We start from the raw sequence: 26,923 nt of genomic DNA, 5'->3' as shown, positions 1-26,923 counted from the left end.
TATGTTTTTACGCGTAGAGACCAAATCTCTGCCAAACGACACCATAAGCTATACACGTATCTTATACAATGTACGTTACCATATGATTGGAATTACAGTCATAAACATAAGTTGCTTGAATATATTTCAATTTGCTGAATTTTAGAAGTTGCAACTAATAAATGTAAAGGTTGATACTCAAGTTGCCAAAGCAGTATTTATTAATTTGACATTAAGCGTGATTTATTATGAAATCCAACATTTATTGACACTGAAGGAAGGGGGGGGGGGGGCGAATGCACTACAATCATACATAAATGTCAATTCATTTATTTCATAAAGCAACCATAACCATGATTTGCAGGAATGATAAATTGTTCATCGTCCATCCGAATTTTTTTCAGACTGGGAGCTACAGTCCTGCAGCTAACACACAATATATTTATATATTAAACTATACTGATAAAACAACGGTACATTTGATAAACCTCTTCACGATAACCGCAGCGCTCCTTTGCATGACATAAAATTTTGTGAATTATGATGTAACGGCAATATTTGAATTAACAGCGTTAGTATTATAGATGTAATATTTTTTAAAAAAATAACATGTTTGCCCTACAAAAATCAATTTGCAGTTACCGAAACAAGATTAATTCTATACGGGAATAATCGTTCATCTTTGTTTATTAACACCGTACTGTCACTTGTAATGAAATACATGTACCATAACTATGTTGGTAAATTTTTGCTCCCTGTCTTTGAATGCCATGCGGAAAAGCAAACATTACTCATTCTAAAGTAATATTGTGTTATATTTCTATGCTCTAAATTATAAAAGTTTGAACTGGGGGATTAAATATTATGAAACTAGACAGCATATTGTCCAAAGCAGGTACACACATATATAGATCGTGTCTTGTGTAGGAGATTAAACGGTGCCGAGACCGTTGTTATCTTTACCACAACATACACTGTACAAACTAGGACTCCTCTGGATCGTCACCATGCTATTTTTCTTGGTAACTATTTTGTCCCTGCAAGCGTTCGTCGCTCATGGCCAAGTAGAAAATGTTTTTTCCTACTTGCAACACAACGGTAACTTTACCACACTGGTTAAACTCTTGAAGGAGTCCGGTCTAGCAGGAACTTTGGCGACGTCAGGTATTCATTTCAATTTTTATTTTGATTATTAAAACTACTAGTGTACTAGTATCAAATCTTGTTCTTTTAAAAAAATATTTTCTTGAACTTTTTTACATAAAACAGTAAAAACAATAAGTATATATACACATACATGTATTGATAAAGTAAAAGACCATTCTATATACTGATAAGGCCGTTCTTTTGTCGCCAAGCAACACCTTTGACAATCTTTGCGCCGACTGATGCTGCCTTTGCCAAGCTTCCACAGAGTGTCCTGGACCAACTGAGCACCGATCCACAAGCTCTAGCAGACACCCTCAAGTTCCACGTGACCAATGGAATCATTATTTCTCCCATGATTCAAGATGGAACGGAATTTACCTCGCTGTCTGGAAAGAACCTCACAGCTCATCGATATGCAAATCAGGTTGGGATCTGATTCAGTATTTTCACAGTATGAATTTTTTTTAATCATAATGAGTATGCATTGGTTTGACTTTTTTTTTATTGGTTAATATAACACTTTCATCAAATTCAATGTACTTTAATTTGCGAAATACTCACAAGAATAAAAGTTATTTTATTCTTATACTATTAGATGTATCAAGTTTTCTGTACATATTTAATAGTCAGTCTATGCTCTTCTTTATTGCGAAAAGTGGAAGCATGATCATAGCAACACGACATGAAACTTCGTTACTTTAGTTCGATCTTTATTGGAAATTGTAACATATTTAATATCTTGTATATTCCGCGCAGTTGCATTGTACATATCATAAAGGGTCACCTAAAGGATTAGGTTGGAATTATGTTGGGACACCTCATTGAACCACATTAAATTTACCTATTATAGTTGATCCTTTGAAAACACACATTAAGGACTGGGGGTACATTTCCTTTCAAAAATTTGCAGAAAAGAGTTTAAATAAACAATTTGAATGATGGGTTCTATGTAGAAGATTTTTTTCACTTCCTGTTGCTCGGTGTTAGATGGTTCAAAGAGTAAGGTTGACTAATAGTGTGATACTATACATGTAATGCCCGAGTCTCTAGAAATAACTAATTATGTGAATTAAACTTTGTATTGTACTATGAGTTCCGATTATTTATAGTCTTCATGCCATTTTTGTTTATAGAAATACGTGATTCAAGGTGTGAACATAGAGTCCGGAGACAAAATTGTCCTGAACGGTGTGATTCACACCATCGACTCGGTGCTGATGCCCTCTGACGTGTCAATCTCGGAATATCTCGGGACCCACGAGACCAATTTTGCCGACCTGTACGCTGCTCTTGTGCTGGAAGGATTTGAAAATGCCTTAGAATGTAAACATAAATAATATGCATTAAAATACAGAGAGAGAGATAGAGAGAGAGAAGAGAAAGAGATGGGGGGGGGGGGTTGCACTTTTGCATTGTGCCTCTTTGACGAAAATGACCAAATAGTTTGTGTTGGGAACAATTATCTAGAAATACACTGTATTTACAGTTGGGACTTACACATTATTTGCTCCACGAGATGATGCATTTGCTCAAATTTTGGCAAACTTGCCTACTATTGCTGCTGATGACACTTACTTCAAAAGTATGTATTGATTTTCAATTGAATTATTCATCTTAATTTTGGTTAATAAACTAAGCAAGGTTTTTATTAATATGATTTGATTCAACAGAAGTTTTAATGTACCACGTGGTACCAGGGGTGTGGTTTTCCGCTGGATTGACAGATGGCATGTCACTTCCCACTCTGGCTGGAACAAACCTTACTATCAGTGTGCAAGGATCAGGTAAAAACTTCTTAAAATTTCCATACCACTAATGCGGAAAAAAAAATAGATGAAAAATTAAGACTTAGACATTTTTGAATTGAATAAAGAAACTTACATGCTAGTCCGGTTTGAAATCAATATGATGAATATCACTTGATATCGCTGAACAAAAATAATTGTATACTGTAAAATTGATAATTTACTCGTTGGGGGAAATTAACACTAGTTACGCCGTAAAATTAAAACCACGTAAAATACCCAAGCGCGTTTGGGTACTCAAAAACGCGTTTTGTTAGACTACAGAAAAAAACCCGTACTTGACCACCAGCGTAAATATTAACCATTATCACAGTATCATCCATGCGTACATGTTTGTCAAAAGAGTTAATTTTTGTCGTAAGTTCATTGATCATTTTATGTGAAAATTTTCAGGTGTCTACGTAAAGACAGCACAAGTCATAGAGGCCGATGTTCCCTTGTCCAATGGATGCCTACATGTGATTGATGACGTACTTGCTCCTCCAAAATAAAAACATTTTTCTCTCAGTTTTTGCTTTGTTTGTACACGCCAACAATTTATTCAGATGGAGAGAGAGAGAGAGAGAGAGAGAGAGAGAGAGAGAGAGAGGAAGCTATGATGTCAACTTTTTATTCGATTATGCAAAGCTTCTGTGTCATAACAGTTCAATTGTGATAAGTTAACAGGACTGTTCTAATACCGGTGTTGCTCATGTTTTCTTTTTCTTTTTAGTCGTTAAACCAGAAAAACAAAAATATTGAGGAAAAAACCTTTATAACGTGTTATCAGATAGTTTTTTGAAGTATTCGAAAGGCAAGATTTCTAACTCAGGCGAATCTTGACACAGCAGAAAACATCTGACTTCAGATGGTATCTGTTAACATTCACCCTTTGTGTAAAAACTCCTTTCCCTAATCACGAGCATAATATTTTTGTGAAAAAGTGACATGGAAGATTCTTTTTCTCGACCACCTTCAACAGATAGTTACACTAAGTGAGAGTATTCATCTTCACTTAAGTTGTAAAAAATAATGATCAGAATGTGATCGATTTGTTCAAGGAATTCGATTGTCGTTTTGAAACGCACATGTATAAATTTTGGGAATCTAATGGCAAAACCCACTGATTACAAATTAATCTTTTATGTACCGCAGTACTTCTAGACCTATATACCAGAGAGCCCCTTTCGTGTCAAATTGCTACTGACACAACGAGATTACTATGTTTACGTAATGTCCAAGTTCTATATTGGTTTGATTTTTACATATTTCGTTTAGAACTTTGTGGTCTGTATTCTTCGTTTGAAAGCACTGTCATGCTATTGGAAAATCTTAGTATTTTTTAAATGAATTCTTTGTGATTTCCAAACATCACTGGGATATTGAATAACATTACATGTACACGTTTTCAATTACTTGGCAACATACAACTTTACGACATTCATTTGAAAATTTGCATGATATTAAGGTTTTTTTATCAACCAATACATCAATTCATCAATATATCAACCAGTTCATTTCATTTTCGTATTTTTATAGAGTGGACAATCAACTAGAACCGAACCACTTAAGCAGCTCAAACAATCAATCTAGAGGTGTCAGAATATCAGATAGTATAACCGTGAACAAATATTTATGTTATTAATAGGAACCTATTCTGTCTTTGTTTTTCTATTTGTAAAATTATCGATAAATTGACCCCATCATTATTATACAACTACACGGCATGTGATTGTAAACCATTGTGATTGTCAATGCATAAAACAACATTTCAAAGAGAATTGTTCAGTATAAATCTAATTTGAACCCCACAGAAAACCAAAAATCAACCGTACAGTTTAAAGGTTTTTAATTTGAGTACTAAGGGAAGCAGGAATAAGGACATAGTTGAGTTTGTGAACGACGCCGTTGGTGGCGCTAATGTCGGGCTGAGTCACGCGGTGTCCATCAACCAACACCGTTCCTGTGGGATGTATACAATAATCAATTTGAAACAAATGTAATTTTGCAAAATTCATCATTGCAGAATGCATACAAAAAATATTAACATATATAATATTGTCAAATATATTGCTGATTTAAAGTTCTCATTCGTTAAACTTTTCAGAGACATTAGGGCCTAATATAAATCTTCAATATCATCAAAATTAAGTTTATTAAGTAGATTAATACTCTTTCGTTTATAGAAGATTCATTCTGTTAGAATGTTATTTTTTCTCCGATACTTTTTAGTGAAACGTAGATTAAACAAACCAAAGAAAGACTCGTAGATTCTGAGTCTGTCGGTCTCCTCAAGGGTGTGGAAGGATCCAGAATGCATTCCTCTGGAGTACAGAGTTCCATGTAAAATGTGGTATTTCAGCACATCTGAAGAAAAAACAACATTGTTTGCAAAATGTCTTTATCACAAGAAAAAGAAGAAGAAGAAGAAGAAGAGAGTTCGCCAGCAATGGACAAAGGCATCTGGGTTGTAAACTTACCTCCCAAAAGCGTTGGATTCTGTAGAAGCTTGGCTACGGTTTCATTACCAAGTCTGTTAAATGCATCGTCAGTTGGGGCCATTAAAGTGATTGGGCCATCTAAACAGACAAACATCAAAATAACTGAGACTCGTGAATTTAAGAAAATAACAATAATTGAAAATGCCTTCAATTACTTGAAAGTTAAGAGAGTTTTGCAGTTTATAAAGGCAGTTTCATTTATCATAAGCTTTACCTTTTAATGCCTCGACAAGACCAGCCGCATTAGCAGCGGCAAGAAGAGTATTGAAGGAACCATCTTTAGTCAAAACGTCCACAATGGTTCCAACTGGTGGCATGAGAACTTTCTCAATACGGTGAATTATTCCGTTGGACGCCATTTTGTCAGGATACGTGATACGTGCTCCCTCCACAGTAAGTGCATGCTGCAAAAACAAAGAAACCAAACAATCTCAACTCCGGCATATTCTAGAGAAATATGCTTCCATTTATTGCTCTTTATCGGACGTGGTATTCAAAACTTGTGGTGACTTGAAAGACACCGGCACGATATTATAGGCAGTATATAGACTAAGTGCACTTGACAAGACCTAAATATATCATAGGATATGCCAGTAGAGTAATTGCAGTATACGGTATTGTAATATCACTAACTTGTTACTTGTTTATGCGTCCTTTAAACGCTATAGTAAACGAAACATAATGTGATGACTTTCGAAAATTATTTACTCGAATAAGACAAAATAAACAGATATACCATCATTCACATAATTTAATCAATCAATTAAAATTGATTTGTCGTATTAAAGGATATCATAGAAACAAATACATGGTAATTTATTGAAGTTTAAAAGCAATGTAAGTAATTTTAAATGTCGCCTAATTACTTACATGTGCGGCATAATAGTAATTGACTCGCAGTTTGTCCCCTTTCAGACTGTCCAACTGCAGTTCGTTGACAAGTAGGTCAGGTTTCACATGGTACAAACCACTGACCACGTGGTACTGCAGGATCTGGGTCAATTTTTCGGGATCGGCCTTCAGACTGGTCAAGGTCGCATTGCCGAGTAGGTTAAAGGCGTGGTTGTCAGGAGCAAAAATAGTGAAGGGACCTGAACGATGAAATCTTTAAATTTAAAAACGTGATTTTTTACTAAGAATTGATGATAAGTTTACTCTTAGCTGTGTCCGTAGGGTAATATTTATTTTCACTTCCGTTCTAGATCTGATACTTTAGGTCTAGAGTTCACAAAATCTGTTTTACAAATAACCGGAGAGAACCGGTTCCATGTAGATAACAGATACATTCTTGTTAAGTGTCTGACTATTCTAATATTGAGAGTCATATCTATAAATGGCATCCCTCCTGTTTTAAAGTTTTTTTTATTCAGTACTGCCTTAGATTGTAACTTGAAATACAATCTTTAAATACAATAAAAGAAAGTTTTAGCGTTCACATTGATAAATATTTGGAAAATAGAAGCAGACGTCACACGAGCGACTGTATCTATTTTTGTGATTTTTGAGGAGTTTTATTAAAACTTTTCGGTTTTTACCTTTTCTCCTTTTTTAAAAACAAATACATGTATTGGTTTAGAATGCTTATAATATTGAATGTCTAAATGCCGTATATGCCGTTTTCTTGTTGTGATACTGTATGTTACAGTGCGTAAGAAAAGTTCCAGCCGAACGTTCAACGCTTGCATGTCTTACTACTTCTTGTTCTATTTCATAATTTTTGTATTCCATTTAATACCCTCCTTTTCATTATAATTCATTAACTTTAAAAATCTTCGCGGCTTTCGAGGGTAACTCTTGCCCAGAATTTACAAGCATTTGTTTAATATTTAATTTAATCAAAATCATCTCGAACTTGCTAATAACGAAATAACGTCCCCACGAACCAGGAAACTTTCATGAACACATGCGAATAAAAACGATTCCATAGTTCATGTAATATATATATGAAAGAGAAGTCTAAAGTTGATTATAAAGATATATTTGAAAAAAAAACCCTCTCACCTCCTTGTGACAGGGCCTCAGTAAGCCCGGCAGCATCAATCAGATCTACTAGGATGGACTGGAGGGAACTGGTTTTTAGGGTCTCCACCAGGTTACCCAGGCTTGTGGGTGAGCCCTGGCCCAGGGCCAGTCCCAAGAGAGGGAAAATGAAAAGGTAGTTCATCTCACAGAGAACGGCAGACTTGAAGTAGGAGATTCTCGCAAAGAGAAAGGGAACACGATAGGCTGTTTGTCACGTGATAGATATATATGCTGATAACGAACCTTGTAATAAAACATGCAATAAGGCTTCATGCGCTATCAGTACTATCGTGCCTTAAGATTTAAGTAGACATTTTTACTACCAATACCACAAATTAATAATGCTCTTTAATTATATGTTTTTGATTTCAATAAATGATTTCATTTTTTGTTCTTATGTACCGTTAACTATCTCAATAAGTTAAAATGCCAAGTAAGTTCCAAAATCTGATCTTGTGCTTTCTATCAATGCAATATCTCAAGGTTCAAACGAATACCATGATTTCACCTTTGAAACGTCCCTTTATCTTTAAGGTTAAAGAACGCAGCTAAATATAAAACATCTACGAATATTTTGCATTAATATTTCTTACGATATTAAAGTTTACATTATATTCAATCTTTTTATTTACCTTACACGGCCAAGAAATGAATTTTGAAAAAAAAATTAAAGAATATTTTTATCCTTTTAATGTCAATAATAAATTGTTGTTTTTTTTATATATATTTGCCGACTGAATGCACCCAACTAGATATCTTAACGACAAATCTTTGCATTTTTAAAGAAAATTTTAACTCAAGTTTGTTTTTTAAATTCATTTTATTATACCCTATTGAATCAAATTATAATTTTTTTTCACAACTTTGAAAAAATCCACTATTTCCACGTGAAAACCAAATCCAAATTGTGAGCTATCTAGACGGACGAGGACAAATTTTAAGGTACAATTTATATAAGGAGTATGACCCTTGCTTCTATAAAGATACGACATCAAACCATCGTTTAGAACGTTTGTAACGCTAGCACAACAAAAATGAAATTGATAATCCCTTAAAGCTTTTGAAACGTTTCCTAATATATTCGATACATAATTGTAAATACATGTATAAGAGTTCTTCCGTTCGTCGTTTGTACGCCAGGTGGACAACCTTACGAACTTGCGTCATAAGTACTTAGATTTAGACACAGAGGTCATCTCGCATGGTGGAAGTTCTCGGTTGGGCCTTATCATAGTCGTGCCAGATAAGAGTCGGTTTGATCCTGCTAGCGAACCTTCCCACTAAAAGTGCACCTTAGCGCCATGAGGCTGTTCGTCGTTTTGTCCGTCTGTATCGCTGTTTCCTCAGCATACCCCAATCTTGTGGACCTAGCCGCAGCAAACAATGCCACCAAGTTGGTCGCCCTCCTCAACAGCGCTGGCCTAGCCGACATCCTGAAAGATCCCAGTCAAGGTAGGAAATGAATTTTTATTGATTCATTCAAAAGTACCCTAAGAACCTCTCATAACCCTTCTTACGATGAAAGGGTGTGAAAGTGAATGAATGTGTGTATGGACATATTTGCGCCTGAATTTCGTCTTACATTCTGTTATATCTATCTCACTATTTTGTACAATGTAAAAGTAGTGTCCCTAGTTGACAAAATAATAGAGTATGAATCCTATAATCATGTCCAACCATTCGTTTTATTCAAATGCCCTTTTTATGTATTATGACTTTTGTCGTATTATTGAATGCACAAGGTTTGACGAAATAATTACAATTTAGGTATGAAAAACAATAACGTCAATTATAATTTTCAATGATTTTATTATGAGTGTGATGCTCACTTGAGCTGAGCGCAAGTAGAATAATGGGTACTTTATCATACCAAACCGTGGCGAGAGTAAGTTGCTCTTGCTGCCGTAATTAAGTGGTCTCATCAACATTGGTTGATTACCAATATTCGTGGATTTCGCTGTTGCGTTGATCCACAATATGGGCCACATTTTTCATTACTCATTGTATGAAGAGAATCATTGTCCACGAATTTACCTATTTTTGAAACTGTTATTTTCGTTAAATCCACGAATATTGATGAAACTATAGTAATGATCATTTCAAAATACTTTGCAGGACCATTCACGTTACTCGCTCCCTCCGATGCCGCTTTTGGTAAAATACCCGACAGCGATCTGCAAGCATTGAAGGCAGACAATGCTAAACTACAGGAAGTACTGAAATACCACGTGATGAAGGGCGAGATCTTTGAATGGGATCTTCTAAACCATGAAGTGATTTCTAGTTTGAATGGACACTCCATTCGAGTTTACGTCAGAAATAGCATGGGTGGTCAGGTACGGTTATTTTAGGTCAGCTTTGCAAGAATGACCACAACCAAAAATGATATTGCTTTATTAGTACGTGTATATACGTTCTTTTTTTTTGCTTTTGTAGAGTACTTATTTTAACCAAGCCAAAGTCGTAATATCCGAGTTGCAAGCTTCCAATGGTGTTCTCTATCTTATCGATGAAGTCCTGAACATGCCAGAGGGGACCATCGACGATATCTTGCTGAACCCCGATTACAACATCAACAGCTTCATGGATTTCGTCAAGGCTGCTGGCCTTACACAGGTCTTTAACAGAACCACCGGTAACCGCTACACGATGTTTGTACCCACCAACCAAGCTCTTGCTTCTATGGATCAAGGATTTTTGACCCAGATTAAGAACAATCGCATAAATGCACGACGTAAGTTAAAACTATAAGTGAAACTTTGGTGTTTGAACCAGAAAGGCAAAACAAAAAAGTAACAAAAAAAAACCAAACAAGCAAAAACAAAACAAAAAACCAGAAAACAAAACCGAATTAACATTTCCGAACTTCAAAAGACAGTTTAGAACTTATTCATTCCGTTTATTATTATTTTTTTCTATCAAATGTGGTTTGCCAAATGTTTTTTAAATAAATGTGGTAAAAAGTAATTCTGGTGTTTGATACTAGTACTTTAGAAAAAAATCTTTCTCCTGCTTTTTTAAATGCATAAACTCGAAGAAATATAATCCTTATTTTGGACTGTTGTTATATAACTATGTATGTCGATGAGGTTTGAAAATACATTTAAATTAGTTTTTTTTTAAAACCAAAAATCTTGAGTAAGTTTAAGAATCGTGATGTTTACAGACTTGGTCGATTATCATGTTCATCCGGGCACCCTGCACGCCAAGAGCATCGTCGGACCTGGTCGTTTGAGCACCATGTACAGGGGACATTACATTAACCTCTCTCAAGATTGTGAGTATAATTTGTACATGAACATGAAAAAAATAATTATTATTTTCTGAATCAATGACTTCTTGTCTCCCATTGCCCTAAAATATTATTGCTTAAAATTGCTTTGTACACAGGACACCAAAGATCTATCTCTTTTGTGCAGAAAGGTTGATAAACGTAAAGTTAAAAAGAATAAACTGCAATTATTGGTTCATTACATTACATTTTAAAGTGTTCTTTACATAACTTCAGACTAATGAAGACAGTAATGTACATTTGTAATTATAATGTAATTTTACCCATAAAATGCCCTATTTTAGTGGATGAAATCGCGAGACTGACTGTACAATACACGTATTTAAAAGAAAATGAGATTTACATCTTGCATTTGAGATTTAAAAGGTTGATAACTTCACATAACCCTTTATTTAAAAAAGAGTACAGGAATGCTGTGCTGTATAAATAGGGCTGTGCAGATAATAGTATCAGGTACTATCTTAAATTTTTTTGCAGCAAATAACAACACCCTCCTGAACAACGTGGCTTCTGTAGTACAAGCCGACATCGAGGCTGAGGATGGAGTCGTACACATCATTTCTCACGTTCTCATTCCCTCCACTCTCTCACCCACCGGGATCGGCGGAATTGTTGGATAGAATGAAATTATATTAAATATTTTTAGGAACAACAAGCATCTTATTTCTTGTTATATCTTAATACATGCAAAGTTATTCAATAAAACTTGGATCTGTCATTGCTAAATATACCAAAAAGCTAGAGCAATAAGAACGTACATTCATATTTAGTTGCAGGTCTGTAGCTTCTGGTCTAACAAATTCGGAAGAATGACCTGGGAGCTACAGTTCCGTACGTGTTAAAAAGTTGCTATTAACGGCGCATAAAAATTGCGCTAGTTTTGGGCTGATTAGTCCTGTTTTTGCGCAAATTCTGTTGAAATAATTAGTACCATTAATGCTTTTAGACCATTTACTTCTTATATCGTCGCACTATTTGCAAATTGCCTCAGACTTTCTCTAAAACACAATAACCGATCTTGGAAAAAGGAAGCGTGTTAAATCCACGTGCAATTCGAAAGTCACCATTTTCACATGTAAACAAACCACACTACATACATGTGACTTTACTGGGCTGGTGATGCTGTTTAAAAGAACATCAGAGGCAGGTCAAGTGACGATATAAGCAATAAAATGTCTGAGGAAATTTTTTGGAATCAAAAATTTATAATGAATATGTTCAGAAATAAGATTAATCAGTCTAAAACTAGCGCAACTTTTCAACTCCTACAGAACTGTAGCTTAAGGATTGTCCATCCGAATTTTTTTCAGACCGGGAGCCACAGACCTGAAGCTAATTCACCCTATACACCTTGCAAGGAATTGAATAAGAATAATATGATGAATAGAGATGGAAAGGGACATGAATGGAAATTGTGTAGTAAATTTTGAAAAAAAAGAAGCTTTAATTAAACCTCGTTTAAGGTTTCATTAGTATTCACTGGCCATGAGGACAAAAGCAATCAATTTTATTTAATAAACTGTTTTCGTAGACATTATTTACAACCAATGTAAAAGTACTTGAATGTTATATAAGTTATATGTTATATAAGAATTATACAAAATTGCAAAATAGACGGGTCCAAACACTTCATTTTTTATGCTGATGTCATGTTGTAAATTTTTTATTTACATCCATCCAGTAAAGTCAAAAATTTTAAAGCCACTTACATACAATTTTCACTATTCATTTTCATATCAAATCATTTGTTTTAAACATTTTATTAGTATTTGTATTAAATATTGATATTATAATCATTTTCTAGCAATAAGTATATCTTTTATTATGCAAGAGAAATCCTACATAAGAGAATGTACAAAAGAAAAAAGATAAACATCATTTTATACCCACTTCAAGTTCTATAAAATTAAAGGTATACTAATTGCTTTAAAATGATTATAAAATTGATATTTAACTTTGTCATAATTATGTAAATTTTGTAATTACACCCACCCAGTAAATTCAAATTTACAACATGACACTGAACTTCGACACGCTTGAATTATTAAGAATTAACATAAATAAGTTGCGAGTATTGAATAAGAAGTAAGAATAATAACTACATTTTTGTAAAGACAAAAAAAAAATGATTTTAGAGTTTACGAATGATCAATGTATTCTATAAATGATGTAATATGTATTTGCTGCGGATTATTATCAGTCTTAAGAATAGAATTTGGAACCCAATGTTTATAAGGTCAAGATATAGTATATGATTCCAGAGTGTCTTTTTGGTGCTAGAACCATTATGACGTCATAATTGATTTAAAGAATCGTTTTCCCGTACTTAAGGCTTGAATGGAATTATGTAAAAATTAAACAATTTCTTGAGATCCTATGTTAAATTATGAAAAAAGGATCCCGATACCTATATTCAATTTGACATTATTTTAAAGAGGAGGTCAAGAGCTTGTTTATTTTCGTTTTTGGAGAGACTGTAGGCATTCTAGACATATTTTATTGGTCAAAAATGGACAAAACTCCGAAATTTGTTCCTTATTTCCTTCACTTTCCATTGAAAATGACAGTTTAAAACATGATTTTTCATCGTGTTTACCAACACTTTAAGCCCCGTACACCCTGTAAAACAAAGCTATTGTTATGAAGCATCATTGAAAGAATTTATATCTTAAATTTTATAAACCTATAGGCACCTTTCATTTACTAGATATTGACCTTAAAAACCATTGGAAAAAAATATATCGGATTTAATGTTAGAATTCTGCACATTTAGCGCCGTGATTGCAGTGTTACATGTATGTAAAATGTGGTTAGATTATCAAATGTCGCATCAAAAGTCTAAAGTGCTCGCCTACATTTCACACTACTTGAATTGACAGAATGGTACATAAATGCTGTTGTTTCCAAATATTTGTAACCTAAATCATGGCATTTTATGAATACACGTATATTAACCGAAATTATATGCATCCCTGCATTGACCAATCCGCTTTCGAATCATGACATGTCATCTATATCTTGATTGGCTAATTTGGGCATTGAATTTAATCTGAATTTTTCATTTAAACTATTTTCTTGAATTGTACTTCCAAAATCCATGCGCAATTCATACGTAAGATTTCATTAAAAAAAAACAGAATAGTACCTTTATCTCTCTCTCTCTCTCTCTCTCTCTCTCTCTCAGATGACAATTTTTAAATTTGGTATTGTTTATAGATTTGAAGTATCAAAGAAAACAACTGACTGCGAAACTTCCTCATATGCAAAATCTTCATAGTATAATGAATAAAGTGCACTGCATGATTCGAGTATAATTTTATTAATTTTAAAATATAACCTGTCTATTTTTAGATAATCAATGTTATTGTTTGAATATGATAAAAATGCATTCGGTAAGAGACATTTCTATATTGTTGTGTATTTGATTTAAAAATTGAAACTAAAATAAAACACCATTGGGCACAGTGGGTTTGTATGTGTTTAAGTTTAAAAGTTTTGGTTTTTGACATGCATTGCTTTTTAACTTATAAAAAGTTAAAAGTAAAAACTTATAAAAAGTAAAAACTTACAAAAAGTTATATGAAATAAATAAAATTATTAGTATGAAATCAATTGTTATCGAATTTATCTGTTCCAAAGCTGCAAAAACTACTACTGAAAGCTTCATTGCACGTTGTTATTTGTAAAGTTTGTTTATATAACTAAGATAAGAACAGTCCGCCAACGTGACCAAACATGTGAGGTGTGGTCTTAATATAAGTCGATGTTCAGTGCTGACTTTAGTGTAATTATTTCAAAAATGAAGGCAACAGTTCTTGTTCAAGTAAGTTTTTGTTATCGAAAGCAAAACCATTTTTTACTTGGTACGATCATTTTCGAACAAATTTATCAATCGACATCTGTGTAATAACATGGTTTTATAAATCGAATTTCGAAGAATTGTTAAATACACTAAACACATCAATTTTATTTGATGAAAAGTTAAACTCGTAGATGATAGTCCATTACGCCGACTAAGTGACTAATTTTTCGATGACCAATTGATTTCGGGGATCGACTCGACGACAAAATCTTTGAAAATATTTTGTAAAGAGGAAAATGATAAAACCACAATATCATAATTAATAGCCCATTGACAAAGACATATACATGTACTTGTTGTGGATTTTGTAGAACTTTAATAAAAAAAGAACATTAACCATATTATAAAACCCCGGTGAAAAAAAAACCCGTATAATATATTGCAAGCTATTACAGTATATCCGAAAATTTTCGCGATGATCTGGTTTTGAATCGCAAAATATCTAATACACAGAAATTATATCCTGTATAATTTTCTCTAAGAAACTTTTGTAATCGCCAAAAATGACCAACGCAAATTAAAAATGCTACACCCCCCCCCCCCCCTTTTTGCAAATTTTATGACACGCGAAAAAAACCCGAATATACGGTATTTACTATGTACATGCACATGTGATTACGTGAGCTCGCGGGTTTACTGCTTGCGAGAAAACCTACCCTGAAAATTTGTCCGCGTGATCGATAGGTTTCAGAGATTTATTTCTAAAATTTATTTGAGATTCGTCTGCGTAGTAATAATGTTATCGTGATTCAAACACAGTGTCGCTGATAAAATCAAGCAACGCCATTTCAATGAAATATATAGTAAAATGCATATCTTAGTTGAAAACCGCATTTCAAAACTATGCTCCAAACTTTTAAACGATCTAGAAGAACTTAATTTTACTGAACACAATAACAGAAGAGATAATTTTGAATCAATTCATAAAAAAAAATCAATATGTGTTCTCGGCCAATTTTTCGTAAAACAACTTTAAAGATTTAAAAGATTTCACAAAATCCTATATTTTTATCACGACGTTAGCCCGACGTCATCAATTACTTTCGTCTGAGAACCAAATATGAAAATGCGCTGGTTGACCAGACTAGCTGATTAACACATATTAGAACATGCAAACCTAATTAACATTATTATGAATGTTTTCGAATGCATAAAGAAAATAAATGTAAGGTTGTGAAGAGAAGAAACATGGCTATACTTTTCTTTTCAATGAGTCAGTCATGCATTCAATGCAAAAATAATTACCATACAAGTATTGACATATAAATAAGTTTGTTATCGCATTCGATAACTAGCTAAAGCCAAAATAATTTTAATAGTTAGATCGGTATTTGAAAATACAGAATTCATAATTGTGAAACGAGCGAAGTTGATGCATACGGTTCAACTTATTTACAATGTACTTGTTTAAACATAAATTAGATTAAAGAGTTCCAACGCACACTCATACCTTATAGAACTCAATGCGACAATGTATGTCATCTTTAAATTTTTAGCACTTGATAGTTATAAATGTTTGTATAAACTGCAATTTATCTTTTTAAAATATTTCATTTTATGTTTCTAAAGATCATTTGTTATTTCTAAAAGAAATGTATGAGTTTGCTATGACGGTCAATTCTTTACGTCGAATCCTATTGTGACGTCAGCAAACCCGCGAGCTACGTTAATTACCTTAAATAGCATGTATAAACTTGAAATAAAAAATTCTCTGAAAACGAAATATTATTCACCTTTTTATAGATATTTCTGCTGGATATTAGCCAGGCGTTCATAGTGGGCAGCAGTTCTTGCAAAGCCCCTCCAGTAGCGGCAGGTTTCCGGAACGATCGGTACAATGGACTCTGGTACGAAGTCTCCAAGGCCCAGACGGCCGGCGGGGCTTACTTCGAGAAAGACTGTGTGTGTACCACCATCGACATACAGCCTGTGACCTCAGCAACCAACGGCGACTCAACGGCTATCAACAGTTGTAGGAAACTTGCACCAAGTGGGGATTTCATGAATGCAACTGGTAGGTGTTGTAAACACAATTGGACAACACTTTTGTTATACACTATTGTAAAATTTAGCTGAAGTAGCGAAAGAATGCGCTTGAAGTCAATTCTATCCAATTTTTCATCTGTCAAAAGAAATTTAAAAAAAAGAAAGAACAAAGTTTATAGACTGATGACAAATCAATTTTTATAGGGACCTTATCAAGTGAGAGTCCTGCTGGTCATTGGAAAGAAGGATTTTTCCCAGGAGCCCCTAAGGTACGTTGAAGTTTGAGTTACCCGTAATTAATCAGTTAAAACTCTCGATCAAATGTTTAAAGGTAATAGTAGAACACAGACTGTCAAATTTATGAATTGCATTATAAAACCATGAACGCATTCTATTCTTCATAGTCATCTAATTTTGCAAATACAGAAATTCTTGGTGTAAACGCTATTGTTATGATAAACTAGTAATTATATACATGTATGTACGATTTAGCACTCAAGAAATCATAAAAGCTTTTTAAGTACGTATTTAGCATTAAATTAAGGTATCAAAAGCAATTTCACAAAAAGCTAAAATGTTGATTCAAAACGAAAACACCAGGACAATTTAGGCCCCGATCAATCAAGATAAAGGTCTTAACACGAACTATTAATTTTATCCTCCAATTTAAACCATTTTTCAGGCCGACTACACGATAGTGTACCTAACAGACACTGTGGCAGTAGAGTATGACTGCAGCTCGTTTCTGGGTCTGTTTACTAACTACTGTATCCACATCCTGTCGCGAACACCAACCATTTCCACCGAAGACGAGGCTTCCGCCATTAGTTACGCTGAAAGTTTGGGACTAAATACCCAAAATTTGCCATTTCACAAAACTTTACAGACGGGATGCTGGTGATTATATTGCGGCACAATCATATTAGATTTCTTTTACTGACATTGAAAATACTCATGCGAATCTTAATGAAAAACAACTTCATAATAACATAGATTTGTATTTATCTTGCACATGTATTCATTTGTAAATTCAATTTTTTTGTTACAAAGATGTTAATATAAAAAAAAAAAAAAGAAGATTGTGTTTTCAAATATTTTCAATTTTAAAATGTAAGGCACAATTTGCAATGTACTTTGTCGCTCTTTTCAAAATCGCAATAGATAAATAATTGAATAATTGTCAAACGAATTATGAGGCTTAGTCAATAATTCAAATTATTATGTATGAAAATGGGTATAGACAAATCTTATAGATCTAATAAGAGATGTTTTCCAATTAGTTTACATGCTAAGAGATTGGGTTCATGAATCAATATGCAGTCATCGAATAAAAATGGCGAATATAACTCCCGACCGATTTTCCCTCTCGCATTTGGGTGTGTTGTGTTCATGTCGATGTAAATACACTCATGAGCAAGACTGAGAGAAAATCACAGAACATTGCACACGATACACAAGCGTTGGGATTAGTGAAACCAATCTTTTTACCAAAGTTTTTGGTCGATTATCTATTTGAACATCCCATATTATTGAGTTATATGCAAAATACAACAAAGAAATTTGCAGCTCTAATTGATGGATTTGCGAGACAAGGGTTAGTAACGAACAAAAGACAGATGATTGAATGAATACCTGTTTTGTCCACAAGTTCTATATTTATGCAATGTATGTCATTAAGGGATCCGTATGATAGTGCTTTTTAAAAAATATTTATACCAAAACATTATGAAGAGTCATCGGAGCCATGTTTTAAGAAAAAAAATCCTCTTGGCGAAAACATTTTAAACTTACGTTGAACAGAATCGATATAAATCAAATGAATATCATTCGTTATAATAATTATCCTCCAATAACTATATTTAAAAATACTATGTAAAAAATAAAATAAGAATATATTTCAAACTTTTATTCAAACACAGCATGGTTAAACTTATTGTCTATGTGAAATGACCGGGATTGAAAGTCATTTTGATGTATGAACACTTGAATCATCCCCCTTGGTGGTAGAGAGATATTCCATTAAGTTTCCCGAATGATGGGGGTCCGACGGGTGTCTCTCCAGACCCATCTTTGTTCAACCTGATGACTCCACTGAAAAAAAAAATCAGAAAATAAAAACTTTTACAATATGCATCGAAACTGTGGGACATGTAACCTCAAATTGATGAACAAAATTCACTCTCGTTAGAGATTGTGGTGGATCGTGAAAAAAATCCATAGCGAAATTGAGCTGAATTGATCTGCTTTGTATCTGAGATCAGACATACTCTTTAGTCCAGTCGGACACGTAAATATACTGGGAGTCCACGTCAATTCCAAAGAAATGAGCGCCAGCATCCTGGAAGATCAGCTGTCGGTTCTGACCATTGGTATCCATTACTTCAATCTTATTGGTCCCAGCATCGCACAGGTAAAGCTTGTTTGCTGAAAATTATGTTTAATACTCGAATGTAAAGTTTCAAAAATGTATACCGTATTGTTTTAACGGTTTTTTTTTAACGGAAGGCAGTGAATACTTACTTGTTCCGTCATATACAAGTCCGTTAGGAAACTTAAGTCCACTGTCGATGAGGGTCTGACGGTTTGAGCCATCGTAGTTCGATTTTTCAATCTTAGGATGTGCTCCCCAGTCTGTCCAGTATATAACTCTGAAATGTGAATTTTTTTTTTGTTTTCTTTCAATACCTCCAAGAGAGATTTTCTTTTCCACATACAAACAACAGAAAGATGCAAAAATTTAGGGGCCGGAAAATACCACGTTATCACACAACACAAAGTGTAACGTTACCCGTCATTTATTATGACGTCATCATTATACGACAATAGAACCTTACTGATTGGCGACGTCTAAGGTCACTGCTCTTGGCTCATCAAGGTTTGTGTTAGTCACGTTAACAACACCGGTACCATCCATATTCATTTTCACAATGACGTCATTTCCGGTGTCGGAATAGAAAATTAAGCGGTTTTGAACATCAATAACCAAACCATCAGGAATGGCAACTGTAACGAAACGTTAGAAAATAATATATATTTTCTAGTACCTTGATTTCACAATGTACTTGTACCTATTTTTGGTCAATTTGAAAGGTAATTATTTAATGAGCAATTCGTCTTTCGATTTACCGCTGTTTAGTCGTTTTAATATTTTTTCGTTATTTCCATCTAAGTCCGTGCTCTTGATCAAGTGTAATCCGACGTCGGAGTAGAACACAGTGTGCGTCAAGGGGTCGTAGTCTATGCCTATAGGGGTGTTGACGCTGTACTGGGGGATGGCGGAGTAGCTGCCGGTCTCCAGGTCCATTCTGTAGATCTCTTGGATGTAGGAATCGGCCACCAACACAAAATCGCGAATACTTGTTACATCTGAAACGACACATGCCACAAACTGAATTAAAGTGATGAATGTCAAGCTGACTTTGACATACTGTTGTTGAGGGTTTAGAACGGTTATGACGTTGCACATGTTTGCTTTTTAGAACAGACCATGTTGTTTTGTTTGTACTTACCGAACGTGCAGTTGACGCCTGCGTCCTCTCTGTGGTCACAGTTATGGAGACCCCAGTCCCCGATCTTAGTACACTGAGCTATGTGGGACTCCTCTCCAGTACAGTTGACGTCATCCAGGAAAATGATAATGGAGTTATCTGTTCCATAATAGGCCCGGGAAACTGCCTTTGCATTAGTCCTATGATTACAATCCATGCAATAATGGATCAGTTCATCATTTATTGTTTTAAAAAACCAAATGATTTGAATTAAAAAAATTAAGAAAATGAATTTCTTAATTCTGATTTTCATTGATTGCTTTCAATCGTCTAAAATGATTCAGTTAATGAATTTAATATCTTCGACGTTTTTTAGAAAGTAAAAACGTGTATCTTACTTTCCGAATCCCAGCATTTCACACACGACCTTTGCCTCCCTATCGTCCCACATATCGTCACAGATCGTGCCCCACTCGCCATTAATGTACACCTCCACCAAACCCTCGTTGTGGTCTCCTCTTCCCACAAGACGGACAAATATGTGACTTTCATCAACGACGATTGGAGATGGAGTCACCACTCCTAGAAAATGAAGATTCATTTAATCAAAAAGAAGGACTTTCTTCTCCGACACTCAGCTGTCTATTGCATCAAGTTAAATGATGCTGTAATAACTCAATTCTTGCATTTCAGTTAAAATATGAATATTGAGTTATTTTGCTTAACGAATCTTAATAATAAAAGTAAAATACTCCTCTTTTGCATTTTAGTAAATTTTGTTTAGCTTGATTTTGATATGGTGTACCACCTTAATGTCTAAAAAATTTAAACCTGGCATTCCGTATCCATACTTGTGGACTCTGATGTCGGCCAATTGTCTAAACCCTGTAGGACCAATGTTTGTCTTTCCAGAGCCATCCTTGTTAACTCTCATCACAGTGCTGAAATTGATTGGCAGCATTTTAGATATTTTCCAAAAAGCATTAAATTCAAAAAGAGAGGGGGAATTTTGGAAGAGTATTTACTGTTGGTTCCAGTCTGTGTAATAAAGATATTGATGGTATGGAGACACAGCGAAAAAGTGGGCGGAAGAATCAGTCAAGATGACGGATCGACTACTACCGTCTGGCTGCATAGCTTCGATTTTGTGAGTTCCAGCATCCACAAAGTAAAGTCTATTTTCTGTAAGCAAACGGCGCTTGAACAATATAAATTTTTCTATCAGAGATTCATATTCTTGGAAGATATTTATTTGGGTATACATGTACATGTACCTTCATAATCGTATGCAAGACCGTTCGGCCATTTAAGACCGGTTGATGCAAGCGTTTGTCGGTTTGAACCGTCATAACTGGCTTTCTCAATTTTGGGACTTGTTCCCCAGTCCGTCCAGTAAATTGTCCTAACAAAGAAAGACATTGTACACAGTTCAAAAGATAAATGCACAATACTCGCCATTACAACAAACAATTATATTAATATATTCTCACTGTGTAGCGGGGACAAGAGCTAAGTCACGTGGTTCATCCAAACTCTGGTTCACTACAACCCGGTATCCGGTTCCGTCCAGGTTAATAGAACCTATAAGATTGTTTCCTGTGTCCGCGTAAAAGAGTTTTCGATTAATTGGATCAACCTGAATTTTCTCCAAGTCGGCATCTAGGTAAAATGAAAAGAAACTTAAATATAAAAGCAACACAAAGTTAAGGAACCTGGCCCGGGGCCATACAAAGTTAGATGAGCTCACTTTTGATATGTCTCACCTTTAAAAGGGAATATTAAGTGGAAAAGTAAAACTGAGATCAAAAGTGAGCTCGTTTACAATTGTCCTTTAAAGATCTTTAATCTTATTACGACTACAATCTTGGTACCTACAGATCACTTGGATTGTGTAAACTTGTATTATAACAATTCCACATCAAATTTAGTTTCCAAACTATTCTTTATTCAGAGTTTGTATCACACCAAGAAATTGGCCACGAACACATAAGCATGTATAATTAACACAGTATTTTATAATCGTGTTTTGTCTTGACTAAATCATTTTAATATTTTCTTTTGATAATTTTTTTTTCCCATCATCTGGAAAAATTACAAGTACTTAAAGTTTAAAAAAAATTTCTGCCCATTACTACTCATAGGACAGTGAGTGCTCAGAAAAAATATTCCAACTGTCAGGCAAATATTAAAATTAAACATTTTCTGTCAATTTCATTCATACTTGCATCGAGTTGTTTGAGCTCTCTCACGTCTGTTCCACTGAAGTGGACACTCATTAACTGTCTGAGTCTGTAGTCCACAAAGTAGATTCTGCCATCAGTTGGATCGTAATCAAAGGCAGTGGGTGTGTACAAACTGTTCATGGGAATGGGCACGTAACTCTGGGTATTCAAGTCCATTCTAAATATTACTCCACCAAGACCAGTATCAAGCAAGAAAATAATGTTGTCCTCTGTGCTTGCTACATGTAACGTTAAAAGTGAGAAAGATTCTTACTAGGGTTTATTTTGTTTGACAGATTAATAAGTTGTAACCAATCAAAGTCAAAGACGTCAAATTTTAGTAAAATTATAAGTAGCATAACAAAATCAACCCACAATAAAAAAATACTATTCATTGATAGTCTTTGATTTCTTTTTCAAGCGATTGCATCGGAAAAAAAATGTCGTCTGCTTAGAAAGGCTTACCCGAGTTGCAGATAACACCCGCATCTTCGTCATGTCCACAATCATGAACTCCCCATCCATTGAAGTGACACAAGTCGATAGATGCCTCTGTTCCCGTACAATTCACTTCGTCCATAAATATTTTGGCATAGGTTGGAGCTGCTCCAAATAAGCCTCCTTGTGCGCCACCTGACCCGCTCCTAAAAATTGGAAAATTCATGTATTAATAGTTAATAAGTTGAAAAATCGACTTAAAATAACGAGAAAAGATGGTGTTCCGTATAAAAATCGAAGCACGAAGCTGGTCCTATACCTGCTATATCCCAGCATTCCACACACTACTTGTGCCTCGTGTCCTCCCCAATTGTCGTCACAGATGGAGCCCCAGATTCCGCCATGAAAGACCTCGACTCGACCTTCGTAAGCATGGGAACCACCAAGGAGACGGACATATGTTGAACTCGAAGTCGAAACCGTTGGGCCGGTGGTTCCTGAACCTGTACATCAGAGGATAGAATCATCTTAAATAAGGGAAGAATTTACTATTGTCTGTCATAAAATCTCGTTGTCGTTATTTACCAATACTTCTTAATTTCGATATTCATAAAAGATATATGCGCTTTTTTTCAATCTGCATTCATCTACTAGAATGACAAAGCTCAGCATTTATAATTTTGAAACACCTCTTCTATTTCGTCTGGTTGAAAGACGCTGTTTAAAATACAGAGTATGTTTTACGGTGATTTTTGAAAACGCCATGGAAGTACTAGTACTTACATGTAGATGATAATGTTGATAAATACTGTGCGAGGGTCAAATGTTTAGAAGACGTCCTACTTTTTTTTTTATCATAAATCCAATAATAATTTTAATTTCACTCTTGTCGATTTTTTCGTGTTAAAAGAGGCCTAGGGGTCACATAAAAGAGAAATCTGGGACTTTTTGTTACCGGGTTTTTTTTCTGCACAGATGTGGGTTTTTTTTTAAATCAACTACATATGTATTTGGATTTAAATATCTATTTGTAGTTACAAAATTAGGGAACATGTATATGCACTTTAAGTATTTTTTTTTTATCAAATAAGACTAAAAAGGTTAAACTGTCTGTGACGGGCTTTCCATTACGCAAGAGCTGATCTTTGGGTGACTTTGTTGTATTTATAATCACTGATAAAGACTACTATCTACATGTTCATGCAATCTGTGCTTAAGGTAACCAACTTACTTTCCTTCAAAATCACAATTTATACATATACTACTGACTATTTTTAAACACTGATGAATTGATACAACTACCGCTTTGAAATCGTAATGTCGATTGTATTAACAAAATTTTTTTTAGAATGAATCATTCTTTTAGTATTATGGGGTCATAATCTGGACCCAGCAAGATCAAATCCAAGAAAGCCAGAATGCCGATTAGACCACGTCCTGACCATAATTATCTCCATGTAATACTCAAAGAATAATACCTTATTGCTTATATTGAAATAGTTTTCAATAACTGTACAATGAAACATTACCATGTTTATGTTATGTTCAATTTGCATATCAATTTTATGCGAACACCGCTTGTACTTAAACAGTACGTCATTCGCGTCACTGATGAACTTTATTGAACTAAACGTTAAGATTGCAACATTTTCACAAACATAGACACTGAAAAACATATATACTGTATACAGGGAAATGATTCCCCCCCCCCCCCCCCCATTTCGCCCTCGTTGACAGAGGGCGAATTCCAATGACCCAAATGATCTCTCTTTAAACAAAACTGTGTCTGGGCAAATTCAAGACGCAACACGGGGCGAAAATAACCCTGTATATTGTAGTAAAATGTAAACCACATCAACTAGAAACATTTACTGTAATAATATTCCTTTCCGTGAATGGGTTTACCTTACAGTCGCAGTAAACCTTACCTCCACAAAGGTTTCTATTACAGTTGTTCGTTCGGCAGCAGCTGTTACAGTGCGTGTTCAATTGACGCACGTTTCTTTTTCTTCCAACCACACCACCACCATGGGATATTGCGTCACATAACTGAAAATTTTCAAAAATAACATCAAATACAAGTATGTTGCACACCATTTTCTTATATTGAACATCTGAAGCTCTTCGCAGGCTTTAATTCGTATTCGCTCGGAAATGAACGATTACAATCGAGGAGAGTCGATTGTATTTTTAATGGGTAATTTGACTCGATCTTACGGTTGATGCTCGACATCCCAACGAGTACACTGTGGACTGGAATATTGATGACGTCGAATGAGCCTCCGTATAACAGACCTGCAAAATCCAATATGGACGTCATTACATTTGGTATTTGATTTGAGTTATATATGCATTCAGGTGCTCGTTGTTTAATTTATTTTCATACTATGGGTTTGTTTACCTCATTAGCTCTACATGTTACTACTCGTGTACACTGTGATGGGTCGGCAATGTTGGAACACTCATAACATGATTGTACGGCTGTTGATTAATAAAAAGCAACAACCAAATAATTCAAAGTTAGATAAAGTAAATTTAACTAGTAGGCCTACATCTGAAGCATATTGTTGGATCTTGCAATTTTCTCAGTGTGTAATACTGGTAGTTAATCTTTTTAAAGCATTAAAAGTAAAGTTTTAAAAGAAATCATCAATTATTGTGGAAATCACATTGTTTAGAAATAGATGGTAATAAAACATGACGAGAATAGGCATATATCATACATGTACAGATTGAATTTAGCTGGGGTCGGTTATCATAATAGTCCGGTTTATATAATAATATTTCCTGACAAAATAACTATTATATTAAGCGGGTTCTATTTTAAATGACCTATCAATAATAATATTTTTCATTTTAACATTATTGAGGCATGATTTAATTACCTTTTTTGTCCCTTTCAAGTGCAGCACAATAGGGTATTAGAAACCCTGAAATGAAATGTTAAAGTTTGAAGAGTATTTCAAGATAGTTAACACTAATTTAAAATTTTTCTAAGAAGAAAAAAGTATAATGATACTTATGAAACAAAACAATATGTATATTGGTATATCCAAATTCCAAACCTATGATTGTCAAAACAAAGATACGTGATTTCATGGTCGTTCACTCTTACAATGATCTGCCGACCAAAAGCCGGCAGAATTTATAGAAAGATAAGATAATGATCCATGTTACAGTCGCGTGCAAAACTGCGGGTTTTTTTGTCCACCATTCTAGGATCTCTTGAATCAAAACAAAAATCAACAAATATCGATATCAAAATGGTTTGTAATCATAATTAAGAGTACTAGATTCAAATGGCATACCCTATTTACTTGCATTTCTTGAAGATGAAATTTGTCGAACGTTTGGCTATAATGATATATCTTTGCAAAAATTAAGAATTGTTTTGAATTTCATACACTTTTATCCACACACGAGTTTGATGATATTCCTTTGAAAATACGAAGTTATTGAGAAGATGTACAAATTGATATATTTTTTTTTAAAGTAAACAGATCAAAGAATTGTGTAATTTGGCAAAAGTCATACATGTATCTAATGCCATTGCCCTAAACATCTATTGTTGCATGCGTGATTTGTTTTCTATGTGAGTGTTATAATTTTCATTAATTTGTAAGTCATTCTCCATATATAATCTAGGAATGTTGTTAACATGGGTTTAGGCGATCATAATTTGATTTTTAGTTTTACGGATTTTTTTCCAAGAAAAGTCAAGTCGGAGGACGAAAAAAAAAAAAAAAAAAAAAAAAGACATGTCAGCTGCTGGCCCGGGTACTCTGAGGCAACTCTTGCTGCCATAAATTACTACCACCTCCAATTGTGAGGAATCCAACTGTGCGCATTGCATGCAGACACTACATGTAGGTCTGAGGGTTGTTTTGCATTGGATGAATTGGTTTGTAAGTGTAGTTACACTGCAGGGACCAACCTAGAGCAAAATTTTTGGGAGACTTAAATTCTCTCTAACAGAAAATAGGGAGAAGTTTGAGAAATCAGGAAGACTTCCATTACTTTACAATGGCATAACGCTAATGATGATATACACAGATTTAACCTTTAATAATTTAAATTAGATTAGAAGCAAGTCAATAAAAAAAAACTTTTAATAATTAAAACATTAAAAAGATTAAATGTGTTGTAATTGTGTTAAATGACAAATAACAGTGACAGTTTCTGTATTTTTGTGTATTTTGG

General features: G+C 34.3%; 5 protein-coding genes across 5 annotated transcripts; 3 read left to right on the top strand and 2 right to left on the bottom strand.

Annotated features, from left to right (window-relative positions):
* Window positions 1-908: 908 nt before the first annotated feature.
* LOC105329036 (periostin) lies at window positions 909-3,440 on the top strand. Its single transcript, XM_011430167.4, has 6 exons — window positions 909-1,143; window positions 1,338-1,552; window positions 2,262-2,451; window positions 2,615-2,710; window positions 2,799-2,912; window positions 3,327-3,440. The coding sequence occupies exons 1-6, from the start codon at window positions 987-989 to the stop codon at window positions 3,422-3,424; spliced, it is 870 nt and encodes a 289-aa protein (XP_011428469.2). The 5' UTR covers window positions 909-986; the 3' UTR covers window positions 3,425-3,440.
* Window positions 3,441-4,744: 1,304 nt separating this feature from the next.
* LOC105329034 (transforming growth factor-beta-induced protein ig-h3) lies at window positions 4,745-7,606 on the bottom strand. The gene is made up of 6 exons (XM_011430166.4): window positions 7,415-7,606; window positions 6,284-6,504; window positions 5,628-5,817; window positions 5,393-5,491; window positions 5,166-5,279; window positions 4,745-4,875 (listed from the first exon to the last, which is right to left on the bottom strand). Exons 1-6 carry the CDS (start codon window positions 7,575-7,577, stop codon window positions 4,751-4,753), a joined length of 912 nt encoding a protein of 303 aa, XP_011428468.3. The 5' UTR covers window positions 7,578-7,606; the 3' UTR covers window positions 4,745-4,750.
* Window positions 7,607-8,660: 1,054 nt separating this feature from the next.
* Window positions 8,661-11,383, top strand: LOC117681221 (transforming growth factor-beta-induced protein ig-h3). Its single transcript, XM_066076529.1, has 5 exons — window positions 8,661-8,887; window positions 9,551-9,771; window positions 9,872-10,169; window positions 10,602-10,712; window positions 11,205-11,383. The coding sequence occupies exons 1-5, from the start codon at window positions 8,737-8,739 to the stop codon at window positions 11,345-11,347; spliced, it is 924 nt and encodes a 307-aa protein (XP_065932601.1). The 5' UTR covers window positions 8,661-8,736; the 3' UTR covers window positions 11,348-11,383.
* A 3,051-nt stretch (window positions 11,384-14,434) lies between these two features.
* LOC117681121 (uncharacterized) lies at window positions 14,435-17,646 on the top strand. The gene is made up of 4 exons (XM_066073753.1): window positions 14,435-14,550; window positions 16,333-16,603; window positions 16,780-16,844; window positions 17,258-17,646. The coding sequence occupies exons 1-4, from the start codon at window positions 14,491-14,493 to the stop codon at window positions 17,474-17,476; spliced, it is 615 nt and encodes a 204-aa protein (XP_065929825.1). The 5' UTR covers window positions 14,435-14,490; the 3' UTR covers window positions 17,477-17,646.
* An 820-nt stretch (window positions 17,647-18,466) lies between these two features.
* On the bottom strand, window positions 18,467-25,863 carry LOC105329031 (low-density lipoprotein receptor-related protein 6). Its single transcript, XM_034444293.2, has 19 exons — window positions 25,789-25,863; window positions 25,609-25,653; window positions 25,125-25,204; window positions 24,941-25,018; window positions 24,652-24,772; window positions 23,043-23,226; window positions 22,751-22,929; window positions 22,285-22,524; window positions 21,554-21,722; window positions 21,338-21,465; window positions 21,089-21,245; window positions 20,895-21,004; window positions 20,462-20,645; window positions 20,085-20,263; window positions 19,702-19,941; window positions 19,410-19,578; window positions 19,096-19,223; window positions 18,843-18,999; window positions 18,467-18,666 (listed from the first exon to the last, which is right to left on the bottom strand). The coding sequence occupies exons 1-19, from the start codon at window positions 25,820-25,822 to the stop codon at window positions 18,564-18,566; spliced, it is 2,685 nt and encodes an 894-aa protein (XP_034300184.2). The 5' UTR covers window positions 25,823-25,863; the 3' UTR covers window positions 18,467-18,563.
* Between the last annotated feature and the right edge of the window lie 1,060 nt (window positions 25,864-26,923).

The sequence above is a fragment of the Magallana gigas genome, chromosome 2 (genome assembly GCF_963853765.1).
Source record: "Magallana gigas chromosome 2, xbMagGiga1.1, whole genome shotgun sequence".
NCBI classification, from domain to species: domain Eukaryota; kingdom Metazoa; phylum Mollusca; class Bivalvia; order Ostreida; family Ostreidae; genus Magallana; species Magallana gigas.
Note: the sequence above shows the minus strand (reverse complement) of the source record. Positions and strands in the feature narration are given on the sequence as shown.